Source organism: Ammospiza nelsoni, chromosome 5 (genome assembly GCF_027579445.1).
Source record: "Ammospiza nelsoni isolate bAmmNel1 chromosome 5, bAmmNel1.pri, whole genome shotgun sequence".
Classification (NCBI taxonomy): domain Eukaryota; kingdom Metazoa; phylum Chordata; class Aves; order Passeriformes; family Passerellidae; genus Ammospiza; species Ammospiza nelsoni.
The window spans coordinates 71,158,071-71,172,657 of NC_080637.1; the positions used below are offsets into that span (position 1 = coordinate 71,158,071).

The window sequence follows — 14,587 nt, forward strand, 5'->3', positions numbered from 1 at the left end:
GCTAATCAACAGCCTGAATTTTGCAATCTGATCCCTGTAGTGTGAAAAAACTAAATCAACATGCTAATCTTTATAAGGATGTAGGCATAATTACATTAGCTATCTCCATTAAAATATGTTACTATGACAAATTTCAGCTAACAATATAACCTTGCTTGGACCTCTTAACCACAGGATAATTGGGTTGCTGTCATTTTTTTCTTGCTGAGGAGGGCATTGAACAAAAGATATTCTTTCTTTTAGTTTTTCTTGGGGTTTTTTATTGAGTAGAGAAGGCTGAATAAAAATGTGACTTTCTTATTGTCAGCAACAATGCAGCAGTGAACTGACATGGCTTTCCTCAGCTGATGGAGCTGCACTGGTCTGGATTTCAAATCACAGGACACAGGGTATTTTTCTTAATTTTTGTTGCTGACTCTGAGTTCAGAGAGCAGCAGCTCCTGACTTACCTCCTTCCTGTGCACAGGCTTTCCCTGTGCCCTCCAATAAACCACTTTATTTCTCTGTACCTCAGTTATTCATCTGGCAGTAAAATAATGGCAGTGGTGCTGTTTCTTTTGTAGAAGTTTGGTGTGGATGAACAGATAAGGATGGTGGCCCTCTCACATGGTGGGAATGGGGAGTGTAGAACTACCCATGAAACAAAGAAATGTATAGATACCAAAATAGGAAATCTTTATTCATGTAGCTTCCTTTGGCCATTACACTGATTATTTTCTCAGCTTATCTGGAAAGCTCTACATTTATGCTGAAGTCACGAGCACTTTCAAGTGTTGTGTTGGTTTTGTCTGGGCACTTCTACATGATTGACAAGTATTAAAGATGAAAATGTTTCTGAGGTCATGACTGAGTGCTTAAATAATTTTTTTTTTAAATGTCAAATATGGAAATTTTGCTGTTAAAGCATAAATGTTAAGAAAATACATTCTTTAAAGAGGGGTATATAGAAATCCTGGCTTTGACAATGTCCCAGGTAGCTTTGCCCCACACCTTAGTGAAACCCCAAATAGCATCTTGTAGATCTAAGAGTGCCTGTGCCATACTTACAAAAGCATTTATTTTCATTGATGTTTTTTTATGTGCAAAGAACTCATTTTGCCTATTAATTTGCCCCTTTCTTCCTTTTTCCCCCCTTTTGTTTGTATATCCTTTAGAACCACTTCCTGTGAGCAATGTTTCTATCTATGACTACAAGCCATCTCCAGAAACAGGAGTGTTGTTTGAAATTCAGTACCCAGAGAAGTACAATGTTTTTACCAGGGTCAATATAAGCTACTGGGAAGGAAAAGACTACAGAACAATGCTCTACAAAGGTAGGTGGAAACTATTTCACCAAAATGTAATGCTAAGTCTGCTGAAAACATCCAAAACAGTGGTCTTAGATGGGGGTTTTGACATGTATTCATATTATATATATATATATAATATTTTATATTACATATTATATTACATGTATATTAATTAATATATTATGTTATATGTTATATATAATGATTATATAGAATATATCATATATATAATATATAATCATTATATATATATAATGATTTTTGCTTCTGCTAATGTGCTTGTATATTGTGAAGTAAGGGATAGGTCTTTGAATTGAGCTGGTGGTTCACTTGGGATTTTTAAATTCCAAGAATCCTAGTTCCAGTGATGTTTCCCTTCTTTTGGATTTTAGAGGAAGACTCTGGATTTTTGTATTCAGTGTGAAATTAGCCAGGGAGGGCATCCCCAGTCCCTGGTGCTTTTGTGTCAGTTCAAAGCAATACAAAATCTCCCTGGCTCTCCCCTCTGGCCAAGGTTCCCTCTTTGGTCTGTGGATGATAGGAAAGCTCTGGGATGTCCCAGAGGAGGGAAACCCATTCAATAAACCTGATTGTTGGCACAGGATCAAGCCTGGTGGTTCTGTGTCACCCTGCAGTGACACAGTGCTGTGCTGTACAGTACATCAATGCAGCATTCAGTGTGTCCCTGAGCTAATAAACCCTGCTGCAAAATAGAAATTTCAATGCTCCTAAAAAAATCTAATCAAGGGCAATCAATCTAGCAGTCTAGACAGTCAGCCTGAGCAAACAACCAACCTGAATGATCTGAACAAGCGCAAATTCTGCTTTCTTTTTTATTTGTTTGTAACTGAACTCTTTCATATATTTCTTCACAACTTTTGCCCTGCAGTATGGCTTAAGCACAGTATCTGCCTCAGAGGTATAAATGGGACTATAAATGTCCTGTGGGAAGCACCCTAAGAGGTGAGGAAGGCACAAATGTGCCTTGTGGACCCTGAAACCCCAATGGTTTAACATCCCACAGTGGCAGTAAAATCCAAAATCAAATCAAAATTAAATCCAAAATCAAAATCTCTGGGCAATCCAGTAGGTGCTGTATTGAATTTTAGGTACTGAATTAAGGATCTCAGTCTTTGACTCATCACTGGAAACTCTCTTTAAAGTCAGCAAAGGGAGATACACACCTCCAGAAGGAGGTCAGAGAATTTGGGGGTCTCTTTGCTTCAATACAAAGTGGGGCTAGAAATCCTCTCCTCAGTGCTGTAAAGTGCCAGAAGTTCGGAAGGATAAAGTCTGGATCATGGCAGAAAATACAGGTGACCTCTTTGCAGAGAACAAAAAGGACACCAGCTGTAATTTGTCTCTTCCACAGCTAATAGATGGTTCTGGGGGCTGTAACGCTAAAACTGCTGATAAATAAAAGAGTCAGCCTAAATCAGGAGATTCACTAATCAGCTTGCACACAGCCAGATAGCCCTGAGCAAGGTCTCTTCAGCCCTCGTGTGTGGTGGATGTGAGCTGAGCCCTCAGCACCACTCGATTGCTCCTTTGAGCATCTCCCACCAGCGCTGGGCCTCAGTCAGCAAAACACCAAAGAGGTTTTGCGTGCAGCAGTTAAAGGTCTGCAGGAGCTGCCAGATGCTCTTTGAGATATTCCCCGTCACATGGAGCAGGTTGCCAGATTCAGTTCCCTTGCCAGTGAAAAGCAGCTTGTGTTTCTTGTGCTGGGCCTTTTTTTTGTTTTTTGGTGTCTTTCTTTTTTCTGGTAGCAAAGTGGCTTTGACAGCCAGGAAAAGCGTGTTGGCAAACTGAATTATTACAATTTCATATTTCAGAGCAGGCTGAAAAGTGTTTAAACATCTAAAGCATTGCCCATTCACCATGTGCAGTCACATTATCAGAAAGCAAACTTTTGATGCATTATCTGCTTTTTATTTCCCTTCCTTCTTTTCTCTTTAAACCTTGTGCAGATTTCTTCAAAGGTAAAACAGTTTTCAATCACTGGCTGCCAGGCATATGCTACAGCAACATCACATTTCAGTTGGTATCAGAAGCAACCTTCAACAAGAGCACACTGGTGGAATACAGTGGGGTCCAGCACGAGCCCAAGCAGCACAGAACAGGTGATGAAAATTCTTATACATAATTTCTTTCAAATCTGTATTGCTGCTTTTCTTGCTGCTGTATGGAGGGGACTGATCCCACAGAGAGCAGGGGCTGTGTGGGAGCAGTCCTGGGAGCACAGGAGGGGAGAGAGGATGTTGTGGCTGTTCCATAGGATTGTGATGCAAACAGTGCACAGGGAAATTTGTGTGAGTGTTTCTGTTATAAAGCTTGCTTCTTAGAAAATAACTTCTCCTTCACATGAGGTATCCTAGGCCTTGTGCAAGTGTCACTGTGATATTTTCTGAAAAATCCTTTTGCCAGGATTTTTCTCCTGGGAAGCTCAGAAGCCTCAGAAAAATGTAAACAATAATTATCTGATTACCTGGAGTCTGGTTTGGAGGCTGCTTACCAACAGGTGCATCTTTGATTGGTTCCATGTGGATTGTTTTTACTTGATGGCCAATCACAGGTCCAGCTGTGTCGAGACTCTGGTCAGTCACAAGATTTTATTATTCATTCTTTTCTAGCTTTCTGATGTCTCCCTCCTTTCTCTTTCTTTAATACAGTTTTAATATATAATTTTCTTTTAATATAATGTATGTAATAAAATAATAAATCAGCCTTCTGAAACATGGAGTCAAGATTCTCATCTCTCCCCTTGTCCTGGGGACCCTCGAACACCACCACATGTAAAGAATGAATTTTTATGCCACAGGAATAGCTGCACTGAGCAGACTATTGATCTGTCTCTGTTGGTCTGTCTCCCTGTGCAGTGAATCACAGCTGAACTGCTCGAGAAGCCCTTCCTCACTGTGCACTTTTCCATCACGGAGAAGAATGTCATAGCTGCCCGACTTGGCGGCCACTCTGTGCCCTGAAGCGTGAACTTTTAATTTCCAAGACAGCAATGTTGCAGAGGCTGAAAATTGCATTTGTTCAGGGTCCAGAACTAATTTAATTTGGTCCTGGGATGGTGCCCAAAACTTTTTTGTTAATCTCTTAGACCGCAGACATTTATCAGGGTCCAAAGTGAAATGTACCAGCGACAAAATCAAGAGGCCAAATCTTCAGATGAATACACTGGTGCTGGTCCATTGCCTTGGACAGAACTAAGCCAGCTGATGCCAGCTGAGTTCTGTCCTGAAGATCCTAAATACAGTTGTTCAGATATTGAACCATAACCAACAGGATCCCTTTTATTTTTTCCTGCTGCCCTCCCATGCCTCATTTTTCACATGAACTGCAATGAGAATGTAGAGTCTGGTTTTCTATTAGTTGCTGTGACTGGGATGGGAGTTGAACAAATTAGTGTGCTGTAAAGTGCCAGCTTAAAAGGTGCCAGGCAAAATTATTTGCAGAGGTTACTCACACTTAGAGTGTGTAAGGAGAGGCAGACAAGCAATTACAGAGAGACAAACAAAATGCTGTGTGTTCACCTCCTGCCATCAGCTGAAGTAACTTCTTTGCGTGCCAGACTCCTGTCTTGTGGAGACCTGAATCTTAAGATCAAGCTTTCACAAATATTAAATTTTAAACTGATGTTTAATGCTTGTGAAAAGGTGGCTGCTAAAAGCATATGAAAATCCCTACAGCAAGGTTATTTTTTAAAATATGAGATGTGGCATATATTCATTTTGCAAATGTTTCAATTCTTTTCTACAGAGGTGGGCTTTTTTTTCCACGACCGAGAACTTCCTGGAAGACACAACAAAGATTCACTGTTAAAAATTCACACTGGAGTAGCCTTGCTGTTACAATAGCACTGAAGTTTGATTTACTGTGACTTCACACCTACTTTACTTCCTGGCATTCTTTGTTGTGATTATGCTGTGAATTTATCTGTGAATTTATTCGTCTTGATCCCACCACAGTCGCTTCTGGTATATGTATGGGAATAGGCAAGAGAAGGGAGGATCTTAGTGAGAAGTTATTTCAAGCCATCCCTAGAAGAATGCTATTTGTATGGGGAATTAATACATTTAAAGGTGCACAGAACACACCCATTAAAATCCTACCCCTTGCTTCTCTTCCAGTTCCTTACCCACCCCGAAACATTTCTGTCCAGATCATCCCAATCAACAGGAACAACTGGGAAGAGCACAGCGGGAATTTCGCCGAGGAATCCTTCATCGGCCCGCAGGAAATCATGAGGAAAGAGAAATCCAGCCGTCCCTCTGAGAGCCCAACCGCAAGCCCAGCAGCAAACTCCTCTGCAGGCTGGCTGGATGAGCCCTCCAACAGCACCGAGGATGGAGCCAGCTCTCAGCCGTCCTGGTGGTCCAGCGAGGCCGAGTCCTCCGAGGGCGAGGAGGAGTTTGTCCCTGCAGCTTCCAGGGATTATGAAGCCCCTGATGCCAGCACGGGGTCTGGCAGGCCCACAGCAGAGCCCCCTCCCTTCCTGCCTGTGCAGATGGTGCTGACCTGGCTGCCCCCAAAGCCCCCTACTGCCTTTGATGGTTTCCACATCAATATTGAAAGGGAAGGTAAAGCAGAGCCTCGTGCCCTTCTTGTCCGCCTTTTCTGTAATTCCACTGGTGGTTGTCTCCTCTATGAATCATTAATTACCTGGTTCTGTGCTTCAGAGTATTGCTGGATGGGGTCTATGTACAAATCACAAACAGCTGGGAACATGTTTGGAGCTGTTTTATTTTCCAGCACCAGCCTCATTCCATGGCTATGACAATGGGAAGATGCCAGCAGCTCACATCCCAGGCAGCAGACCAAGAACTTAGTGTTACAACTTACTTTATAAGTCTTTTGACCACTCACACAAAGCAAAAGCACACTGACAGTAGTTCTATCCAACCACTATAAGCACACATACCTTTGGTTAAAACAGTGCTTGCTTATTTAGAATACAATACCTGCTTGTAAGCCTTAAAACACAATGCACAGAGCTCCATTATTAAGCTTAGAACTTCCTAATATCTCACTAGATAAACTTTTCTGCAGCTATTATCCTTACTTTTCTACTTTTTACGTATTTTTTCTGCTGACCTATCTCATGACTACTGCTCAGCTCTAATGACAGTTCTGCTGTCTTTACAGCCTGCCTTTTGCAGCTTTCCCAAAACCCTCTGACTTTATGAATTCCCACACAGAGGGCTTTGTTAGATCCCATGCATTTCTTGAGCAGTTTTTGCATTGTGCAGCATCTACTTCTAGCTGAGCAGGAGTAAACCACAGTTTGCAGTTCTCTTTTGTTAAACAAGATTTATACTGCCATACATATTGCCGCACTGTTTGAATAAAGTCCTTTTGGATACCTTTTAATCCCTCAGTTGAAACAGGATTAGCATTTCTGATGTAAATAATTCTATTGGTGGCTGGAACATTTCAAATTTCAATTAATCCACACTTTGTTTTCTCCCTCCTGATTTAGAGAACTCCACAGAGTTTTTGACAGTGAGTGAGGACACCCACAAATTTGTTGCTGAACTGAAAGAACCAGGAAAATACAAGTTGTCTGTAACAACATTCAGCTCCTCTGGCTCTTGTGAAGTTCGGGGAAGTCAATCAGCAAAAACACTCAGCTTTTACATCAGTAAGTATCTCACCAAACTCAGCTTTTTCTCCCTGAGCAACATAACTGTAATGTACAGAGCTTGATACATACCACTGGGGTATTTCTGGCACCTGCTGATGGATCACAAGGGTCTGGTCTTCTGGAATTCCCTGTTCCAGGGAAGGAAATGCAGTGCAAATATGTTAATTTATTACAACCTGCCTGGATGGACCTTGGTTGTGCCGTCTTAGCAGTCTTAGGAAAGCAAGTGATGTGATGGAGTTAGCGTTCAGAAGTGAAATTGAGTTTCCCTTTTCTCACAGTGAGGATTTAATTCCAAGAATTAATTTGGTGGTTGTAGAGAGCTTGGGAAATATTTAACTTTCCTACTCCTGGAGTATGCACTGTGTTAGGGATGAAGGGCAGCCCAGGCTGAGAGTGTGGGAATTGCACAATTAAACACTGAACTCTGAAACTGAATGGTCTCTGAGAGAACACAGAGCAAATTACAGCAGATGAAGTGGTTCAGCCTGCTAAATTCGAAGGAGAAAAAGTAATTTATTATTTCCCTGTAGAATCCCAGGCTTTCTTAACTGGAGATTTAGTAAAAGACAAAGTAATAATACACTGCTGTGTAAACTAATACCATGACTGACAATTGGATCAGCAAGTGAGACAGGTGTTGGTGAATTCAGATCATTATCCTTCTAATGGCTGTGGTCACCTTTGCACCTTTTTCTGCAAAAGGAAATAGATACACCCTACAGAATGCCCATGGAATGAGACAGGGGAATACTTGCAGCACTGCACAATTTTGCATGTGAAAAGATAATGCTTTCCCAAACCATGAGTGCTGCAACAAGACACAGTAGCCAGAGCTGGCAGAAAAAATCCCATTAAAAGGAAATGTAGTCAAGCACTTCAGTATATTATGAATAAAAATTGTGCCTTTTGTAGCTCATAACCTTTACAAATAATAGGTATTTAAATTTGAATTCATCATAATGCTAGACTGCTTGTAGCAATTCCACTATTGCTCCATTTTTAACAACTTTATACTGGAAAGAAACAATAATTGGAAAACATCCAGAAAACAGCATGTGAGAGAGAAGGTCTCTACTCTTTTAATTTCAGTCTTCTGTTTTTCTCTAGGAATAGTTGGACAGCTTTATTATATGAAAAGCATTAAAGTAGATAAAGAAATATGTAGCATTGCTATTAGTACCAAATGTTGTTCCATTTTGCAAGGTGTGACATATTTTATTTTCATTAAGCAGTATTTAATGCTTAAAGTGTCCACCATGCTAACTGTGTACCTGAGAAAAATGAGGACATGTTAACCCAAAGTTCACGGGGGTGCATGGCCAGATTAAGGATGAATCTTATCATGGATAAAGTATTAAAGTGTTAGAGGAAGGCAATGGCATTTTAATTTTACATGTAACACATAAGAAACTTTGGGTTTTGTCAGTTAGTTTTGCAGGCTTTTACAACAAAATGAGGGTTTTTGGCAGTCACCTTAGTTATTCTGTCAAATGCAAGGTCCATAATGTTTTAGATAGATTCTGTATGTATTTCTGGTAGAATGCCAAATTGGAGATATGAACAAATGCTCTTAGGCTGAAATTGCTTTTCTATTCCCCTTCCTGAGTCTGATCAAGTAGGCTTTTTGTGTGGGGACTACAGCTCTGGGTTATGACATGAGGCATCTCTGCTGCCTTAATGCCAGTGCTGAAACAGCTTCTGAATAGTGAGAGCTGCATGTACATCCTCTGTCTCCAGAGAATAATCTAATGATCAAAGTCCTCTTTTTTACCTCTGTGGGTGTGGGTCTGCTGCTGTGAATAAATTTTGCCCACAGTATCAATCATATATTTTCCTTGTAATGCTTCGTTGGTGAATCATCCTGTCAAATTACTGGCTTTCGGTTACATATTTTTGTTGCATCCAGATAGCAGTCAAATCTTATAGGCTGATCTTAAACCACATTCTTGCTCTGGCATTTGTTTTATTTTATCAATAAATGTAAATTACCATTAGAGTTGCACAGAGGAAGAATGTCAAGGAGAGAGAGGTCACAAGTATTGCTTAAAAGTGACAAGAAAAATGGGCTGTTTTCATGAAATACAAAATTTTGACCAAGTCTAGCTGAAGTTATTTTCCAAACTCTTCTTTTATCTATATTTAAAGCAGTGTTCTCAACCAAGTGCTCCAAAAAAATGAGATTCTTCACTGTGGTGACCTCTATGAACTTGATTTTATACTTTGAGGCTATGGTGTGCTTGGAGGGTGTGTCAGTGTGTAGAGAGGTGAAAAAAATCTGTGTGCTTATGCTTTAACATTGGTCAATGATCTGTACATTATTGGCTGCCCGTGCTTTTAAGCATTCCCTTGGAGCAAATCTGATCCTGCTGTGTGGTTTCTGGTGAGCAGCAGAGAATAATGCCCTCTGAATTGTCAGACAGGAGACAGGCACGTTCCTCTTGTCACGGGCTCAGCTGCAGGTGCTGTGGGGGTGGACATCTGCCAGTCCAGCCTCCCTCACCTGAAAGGGAATAAATAATAAATAAATAAATAATGTTTTGAACTTTTTATAATATATATTAATATATTATAATATGTTATTAATAATAAATAATAAATAAATAATTAAGTCATTATAAAGGGGGATAAAGGGAATAAATAATTATTAAAGGGAATAAGGGGAATAAATAATTCCCTGAAATAAGGGTGTTTTAACCTGTGTGCCTCAAATGGATGGAGGGGCTTGCTCACCTGTGCTTTTGGGACATCCCAGGCCCCACAGGGGAGTGGATAGAGGAGCTCACTGAGAAGCCCCAGCATGTGACAGTGACAGTGCTGAGCTCCACGACTGCCCTGACCTCCTGGACAGCGTCACACGAGAGCAGTGGCAACAGCACCATCGTGTCTGTGCTCTCCCTCACCTGCCAGAAGCAGAAGGAGAGCCAAAGGCTGGAGAAACACTACTGCACTGAGGTACGGAGCAGAAGCTGCAGCGTTTTCCAATCCAGTAAAAATAATCACGCTGCTGTTTAGAATCCCTGTGCCCCGGGGCTCTCTGAGGCTGCTGCTCCCTCCTGCAGCCCAGAGGGAGGGATGTGGCTGGTGCTGAGTGCAGGGGGAAGCCCAGCAGTGAGAATGTGCAGCACAGCACAGGCTTGTTCAAGCGCTGTTCCTGCTGGACTTGCTGTGGCTTCACTCAGGCATGTGCTGCAGTGCATCTGTAATAAGCAAAGTCCTCACATGCGTGGTTGTCATCAAAGCAGCATAAATTATTTCTTAGCTGTCCCACATTTGAGAACAGAGCCTGACTCTAAATCTTCTGGAGCTTTCGAGATGATCAGAAGCCAGCTTGTCTTTTCATCCATAGGAAAAAGTGTCAGTACTGGGAAACAAACAGCAATTCAGACCACGAGTGATTTGTATGGACAAGTCCTTTATGGGATGTGTTTGGACAAATCCTTTATGGGATGTGTTTGGACAAGTCCTTTATGGGATGTGTTTATAACCATCAAGAGTGCTGAACCCCAAAACCTGACAGTTTTCTGCTGCTTGAAGCCCTTAGTGAGTGCAGGCTCTGTGCCTGTGGTAGGTCAGTGGTACGTGGCTTCAATTAGAGAGATTTTAGCCCTTTACCTCTCAGTGACCTCACCAGGATGCTGATGCAGCCTTTTTCTGAGCAGGGCCATGGCTTCTGTTTGGCTCCCTGAAATGTGTGTGATGGAGGAGGCTGCAAAGCACTGCAGCCCACCCATGGGAATGGATGGGACTGCTGGCATCCTTGTAAATCACCTCCTTCAACTTCATGATCAGCCCTGCCAGTGGATTAATAATAATTTTTGACCCTTAAAATGCCTTGTAAAATTAATCTCTGAAGAAGTTTTGAGTTTCAGTTCAAGAATGGCTTTGAACTTAAATGTTTGGAAGTGTCTTGTTGTGACAATTTGAGAATTGTTTTTCAGAATCAGCTTGGTATCTTATTGTTTCTTGTATTTCTTAGAAGTGCAGCCATTTAAATGGGAAGCAAAGTCCAGTAGGTGATTATAAACACAAATCCCAAACATTTGCATTTATAATTTTCACAGATACTACAGGATTCATCTACAAAGTCAAAAACAAGTACCTAAAGTTAATCTGTGAATAAACAAGATATCTGTAAAAGTAAATTTGAATTTACTGCAAGTAGGTCAAGAAGTCTAAATACAGTTATTTATTTCTTTTTGTCATTATATATATATACTTGTATCCAATTTTATCAACTTACTATACCTTGAATTGTTAATAACTATTAGTTTGTCTTCTCCATAATGACCTGAAAAGAGTGAAATTCAGTGCAGAGTTCACAGAATCACAGAAATTCTAGTTTGGAAGACACCTTTAAGATCATCGAGTCCAACCCATGTTCTAACACCTCAGCTAGATCATGGCACAAGAGTTCTATCTATTTCTAAAATGGTGCATGATTTAAAAGTGATTTAGCTTTCCAGAGCAGCTGGTAAAGACAAATTCCTCACTAAATCTGTGCTTGGCAGTGATACACTCATGTGCATTGCAAAAAGCCACCAGTGCAGAGGTGGCTGTGATACAGACTTTGGGAAGGCTGTGAAGAAAATATTAGTGGGAAATACCAGCCTGCAGCTCTAGAAAGGATGTGTGGAGGCTTTTCCTCAAAGCTGCTCTGTGCATTTGCTGTTTGTGGAGTCTTCAGGAGATGAGCCTCTTCCTGCTGCATCAGAGCAGGAATCACTTGGTCAGGAATTCTGCCTCCAGCTCTGACTGAAACCTGGTGGGGCACAGCAGGAATTGTAACGGTGATGTTTTCAAACTGGAAAGAAAAATCACAATGCCCCTTAGTTACAGTTTGTGGTGCTGTGGAGGGGAGATGACAGAGAATATTTCCTCTCTGCTTTCTCTGTAGAGTCACTCAGTAGATGCAGTCAGAGGACAGATTCCCCAAAATGCTGCCTTCAGCTCACAGAATAGCTCCAGTGGCTGATGGAAAACCTCAGGCTGTAATTGAAAGAACATGGTCTAAATACTCCTGAATAACACCACCTGAAAATGAATAATGTGGCCTGAATATTGTAATAGACTTTGGCAGCAGGAGAGAGTGGGTCTGCAGTGAGGTAGCTGACCTTATGCAGCCAGGCCAGTGCAATTCTCTGAGTCAGATCATTTGTGGGGCCAGTCCTGACCACTGCCACAGTTCTGCCACGTGGTGCTCCATGAATGAAGGTCTTGCTGCCAATGTGTTTGGATTCATGCCTTTTGTAATGGAGCCATACAAGTACAATCTCAATACTCTTTTATTAAGCAAGTAAATGCTTCATTTCTGATTAGTTCCTCTCCTCCCAGGTGAATTCAAGCAGCAGCCTCATTGAAAATCTTGTTCCTGGTGCCCAGTACCAAGTCGTGGTTTACCTACGGAAAGGACCTTTGGTTGGACCTCCCTCTGATCCTGTCACATTTTCCATTGGTAACCCCTGAACCTACTGATTGAAATGCATTTATTTCTTTTTAGGGTTTGGTTTCCTTTTTTTTTTTTTAAATAAATTCAGTATGTTCATTAAGTTCTGTAGACCACACCTTGATTTTAAGACTGAATCTCAATGTTCTCTGCTTTGGGATGTGAAAATGAGAAGAGCCCTCTAAGGCTGACACTGACATTTTCAAGAATGTTTTATGTCCAACAAGCAGAGCTCCTGCCCCCATACCTGTAATTTAGGATTCCACCAGGCTCCTACAAAGGGTCATTTAGGACAGAATTTAGTAACTTTTAGTTTCAGTGTAATTTATTTTGTTAAGATTACTGCTTAAACAAAATGTATTAATTAGAAAGAGGGAAAAGAGAATGAGATTCAATGTACAGGGTTACATTTGCAGAGAAATATTCAACCTGTGTCACCCAGCTTCTCCTTTTGACAAAAAGTCTGCTCAGTGGGACAGCAGGTGGCTGAAACTTAGAGATCTTCAGTATTTTTAATGCTGCTTCCTCTCTGTGATGTAGGGAAGAAAGTGAAACAGAAAAAAATGTTATCCTGTTAAGAATTTAATCCTTAAATAAAAGCCAGCATGTGGCTTAGTGATTATGGTGAGAGCCTTTTCATTCTAGTCAATCTTCTTATATATTTTCATAGATTTCGTCTGAATAAAAATTTGTAAAGCATGCTATATTTCAGGAAAAGAAAAATTAGTAAGTAAATATTTATGTATACGTTAATGCTGAAATTTCTATCACAAACACTTTTGAGCTTCTTTCTCACTGTAATTCAAAAATCTGCCAATTTACAAAACTAAAATCATTTATACCCAAAGCAAATATGTTCCTTCCTTTTCTCCACTTTTTTATGGCCTTACAACCATGAAAGTTTCTTACAAAACTGAAAATGGCAGTTTCTAAATAGAACATCTCATAACTTTCATGTTCTAAAGAGGCTGTTTTTATGCAGTAAAACAACATCTGTATGAGTTTTCATTTCATAACAGTTTATTGAATATGATACTAAAATAACAGAACTGAAAAACAAATTGTACTGTGAACTTACCAGTGGTGGCTAATGACGAATGAAACTCAAATAAAATAAAATTCACTTTAAAAAGTATTCCATTCTCCCCTCATTATCCTAAGGCTCATTTTCACAGGGTGAGTACCAGCAGTTCAGAAAAAGCAAAGCAAAGATGTGGTAAATGGTTTATAAAGGTAAAGGCATCCATGTGCCAATGTGGGCTGGAGTAACCTGGGTGCTGGTCTGGCTTCTGACCTGGTGTGTAATAGCTGGGGCTCTGCAGCCCTGGCAAATGTTAACTCTAAGTCCTTATTTAAGTAGCCTCAGTGAAATCATGGAGAATAATTGTTTTCCAGACCATCCAGGCTGCAGAGGTTGACCCTTAACGTGACATTCTTCAAATCACTTGACACTTTCTCGGTGTCACTGTCTGTGAGGCAAGAATAGCAGTATATGACAGAACCTTCCCCAGGGAAGGAGGGCTGGAGATGAAAACTTTCCTTTCTTACGGTGCTCTGGCTTTTGATGCTTTTGGTTTTGAGCATCTTGAAATATCTCCTGAGCATCCTGATTTTCAAAGTAGAATAGAGCCCTCCCTTTTTGAGAAAGCGAGATGTGTGCTTTATCTCAAGTTAAGCAGCCAACACAAAGTGGTCTGTAGCCACTTCTGAAAAAGTAGTTTTAAACTCGAGAACAAATGCTTAAAAAATGGCTTAAATAGCTGCTTGTGACCAGGAAGTTCTTGGGGATTAAAGTAATGAGAAAATCAGAAATAGGTAGAACTTGATTAAGGAAAGGTATAATTTTAAAATAAATTGCAGCTGATAACACATGCACGTTACTAACCATAATTTCTGCTTTATAGTGCCCACTGGAATAAAGGATCTGACTCTTTACCCTTTGGGACCAACTGCTGTGGTTCTGAGCTGGAACAGACCTTTCCTGGGGGTCTTCAGGAAATACGTGGTAGAAATGTTTTACTTCAACCCCTCGACCATGACCTCGGAGTGGACAACCTACTATGAAATAGCAGCAACTGTCTCCTTGACTGCCTCAGTGGTACAGTGACCATTCCTGCCTTGCTTTCCCATGCCTGTGTGGCCCTGAAACCTTGTGACTTTTTTTTTCCCAGCCTTTTCCCCATGAATATGTATATATAT

At 40.8% G+C, this 14,587-nt stretch overlaps 1 protein-coding gene across 2 annotated transcripts in view; it reads left to right on the forward strand.

Moving 5' to 3' along the window:
* PTPRO (protein tyrosine phosphatase receptor type O) overlaps positions 1 to 14,587 on the forward strand; it is a 139,398-nt gene that overhangs the window by 82,490 nt on the left and 42,321 nt on the right. For both annotated transcript variants that reach the window (XM_059472330.1, XM_059472331.1), the window contains 7 exons: positions 1,155 to 1,313; positions 3,260 to 3,412; positions 5,429 to 5,878; positions 6,778 to 6,939; positions 9,698 to 9,897; positions 12,277 to 12,397; positions 14,293 to 14,486. In XM_059472330.1, the coding sequence (XP_059328313.1) occupies positions 1,155 to 1,313; positions 3,260 to 3,412; positions 5,429 to 5,878; positions 6,778 to 6,939; positions 9,698 to 9,897; positions 12,277 to 12,397; positions 14,293 to 14,486 (1,439 nt within the window). The remainder of the gene's footprint in view (positions 1 to 1,154; positions 1,314 to 3,259; positions 3,413 to 5,428; positions 5,879 to 6,777; positions 6,940 to 9,697; positions 9,898 to 12,276; positions 12,398 to 14,292; positions 14,487 to 14,587) is intronic.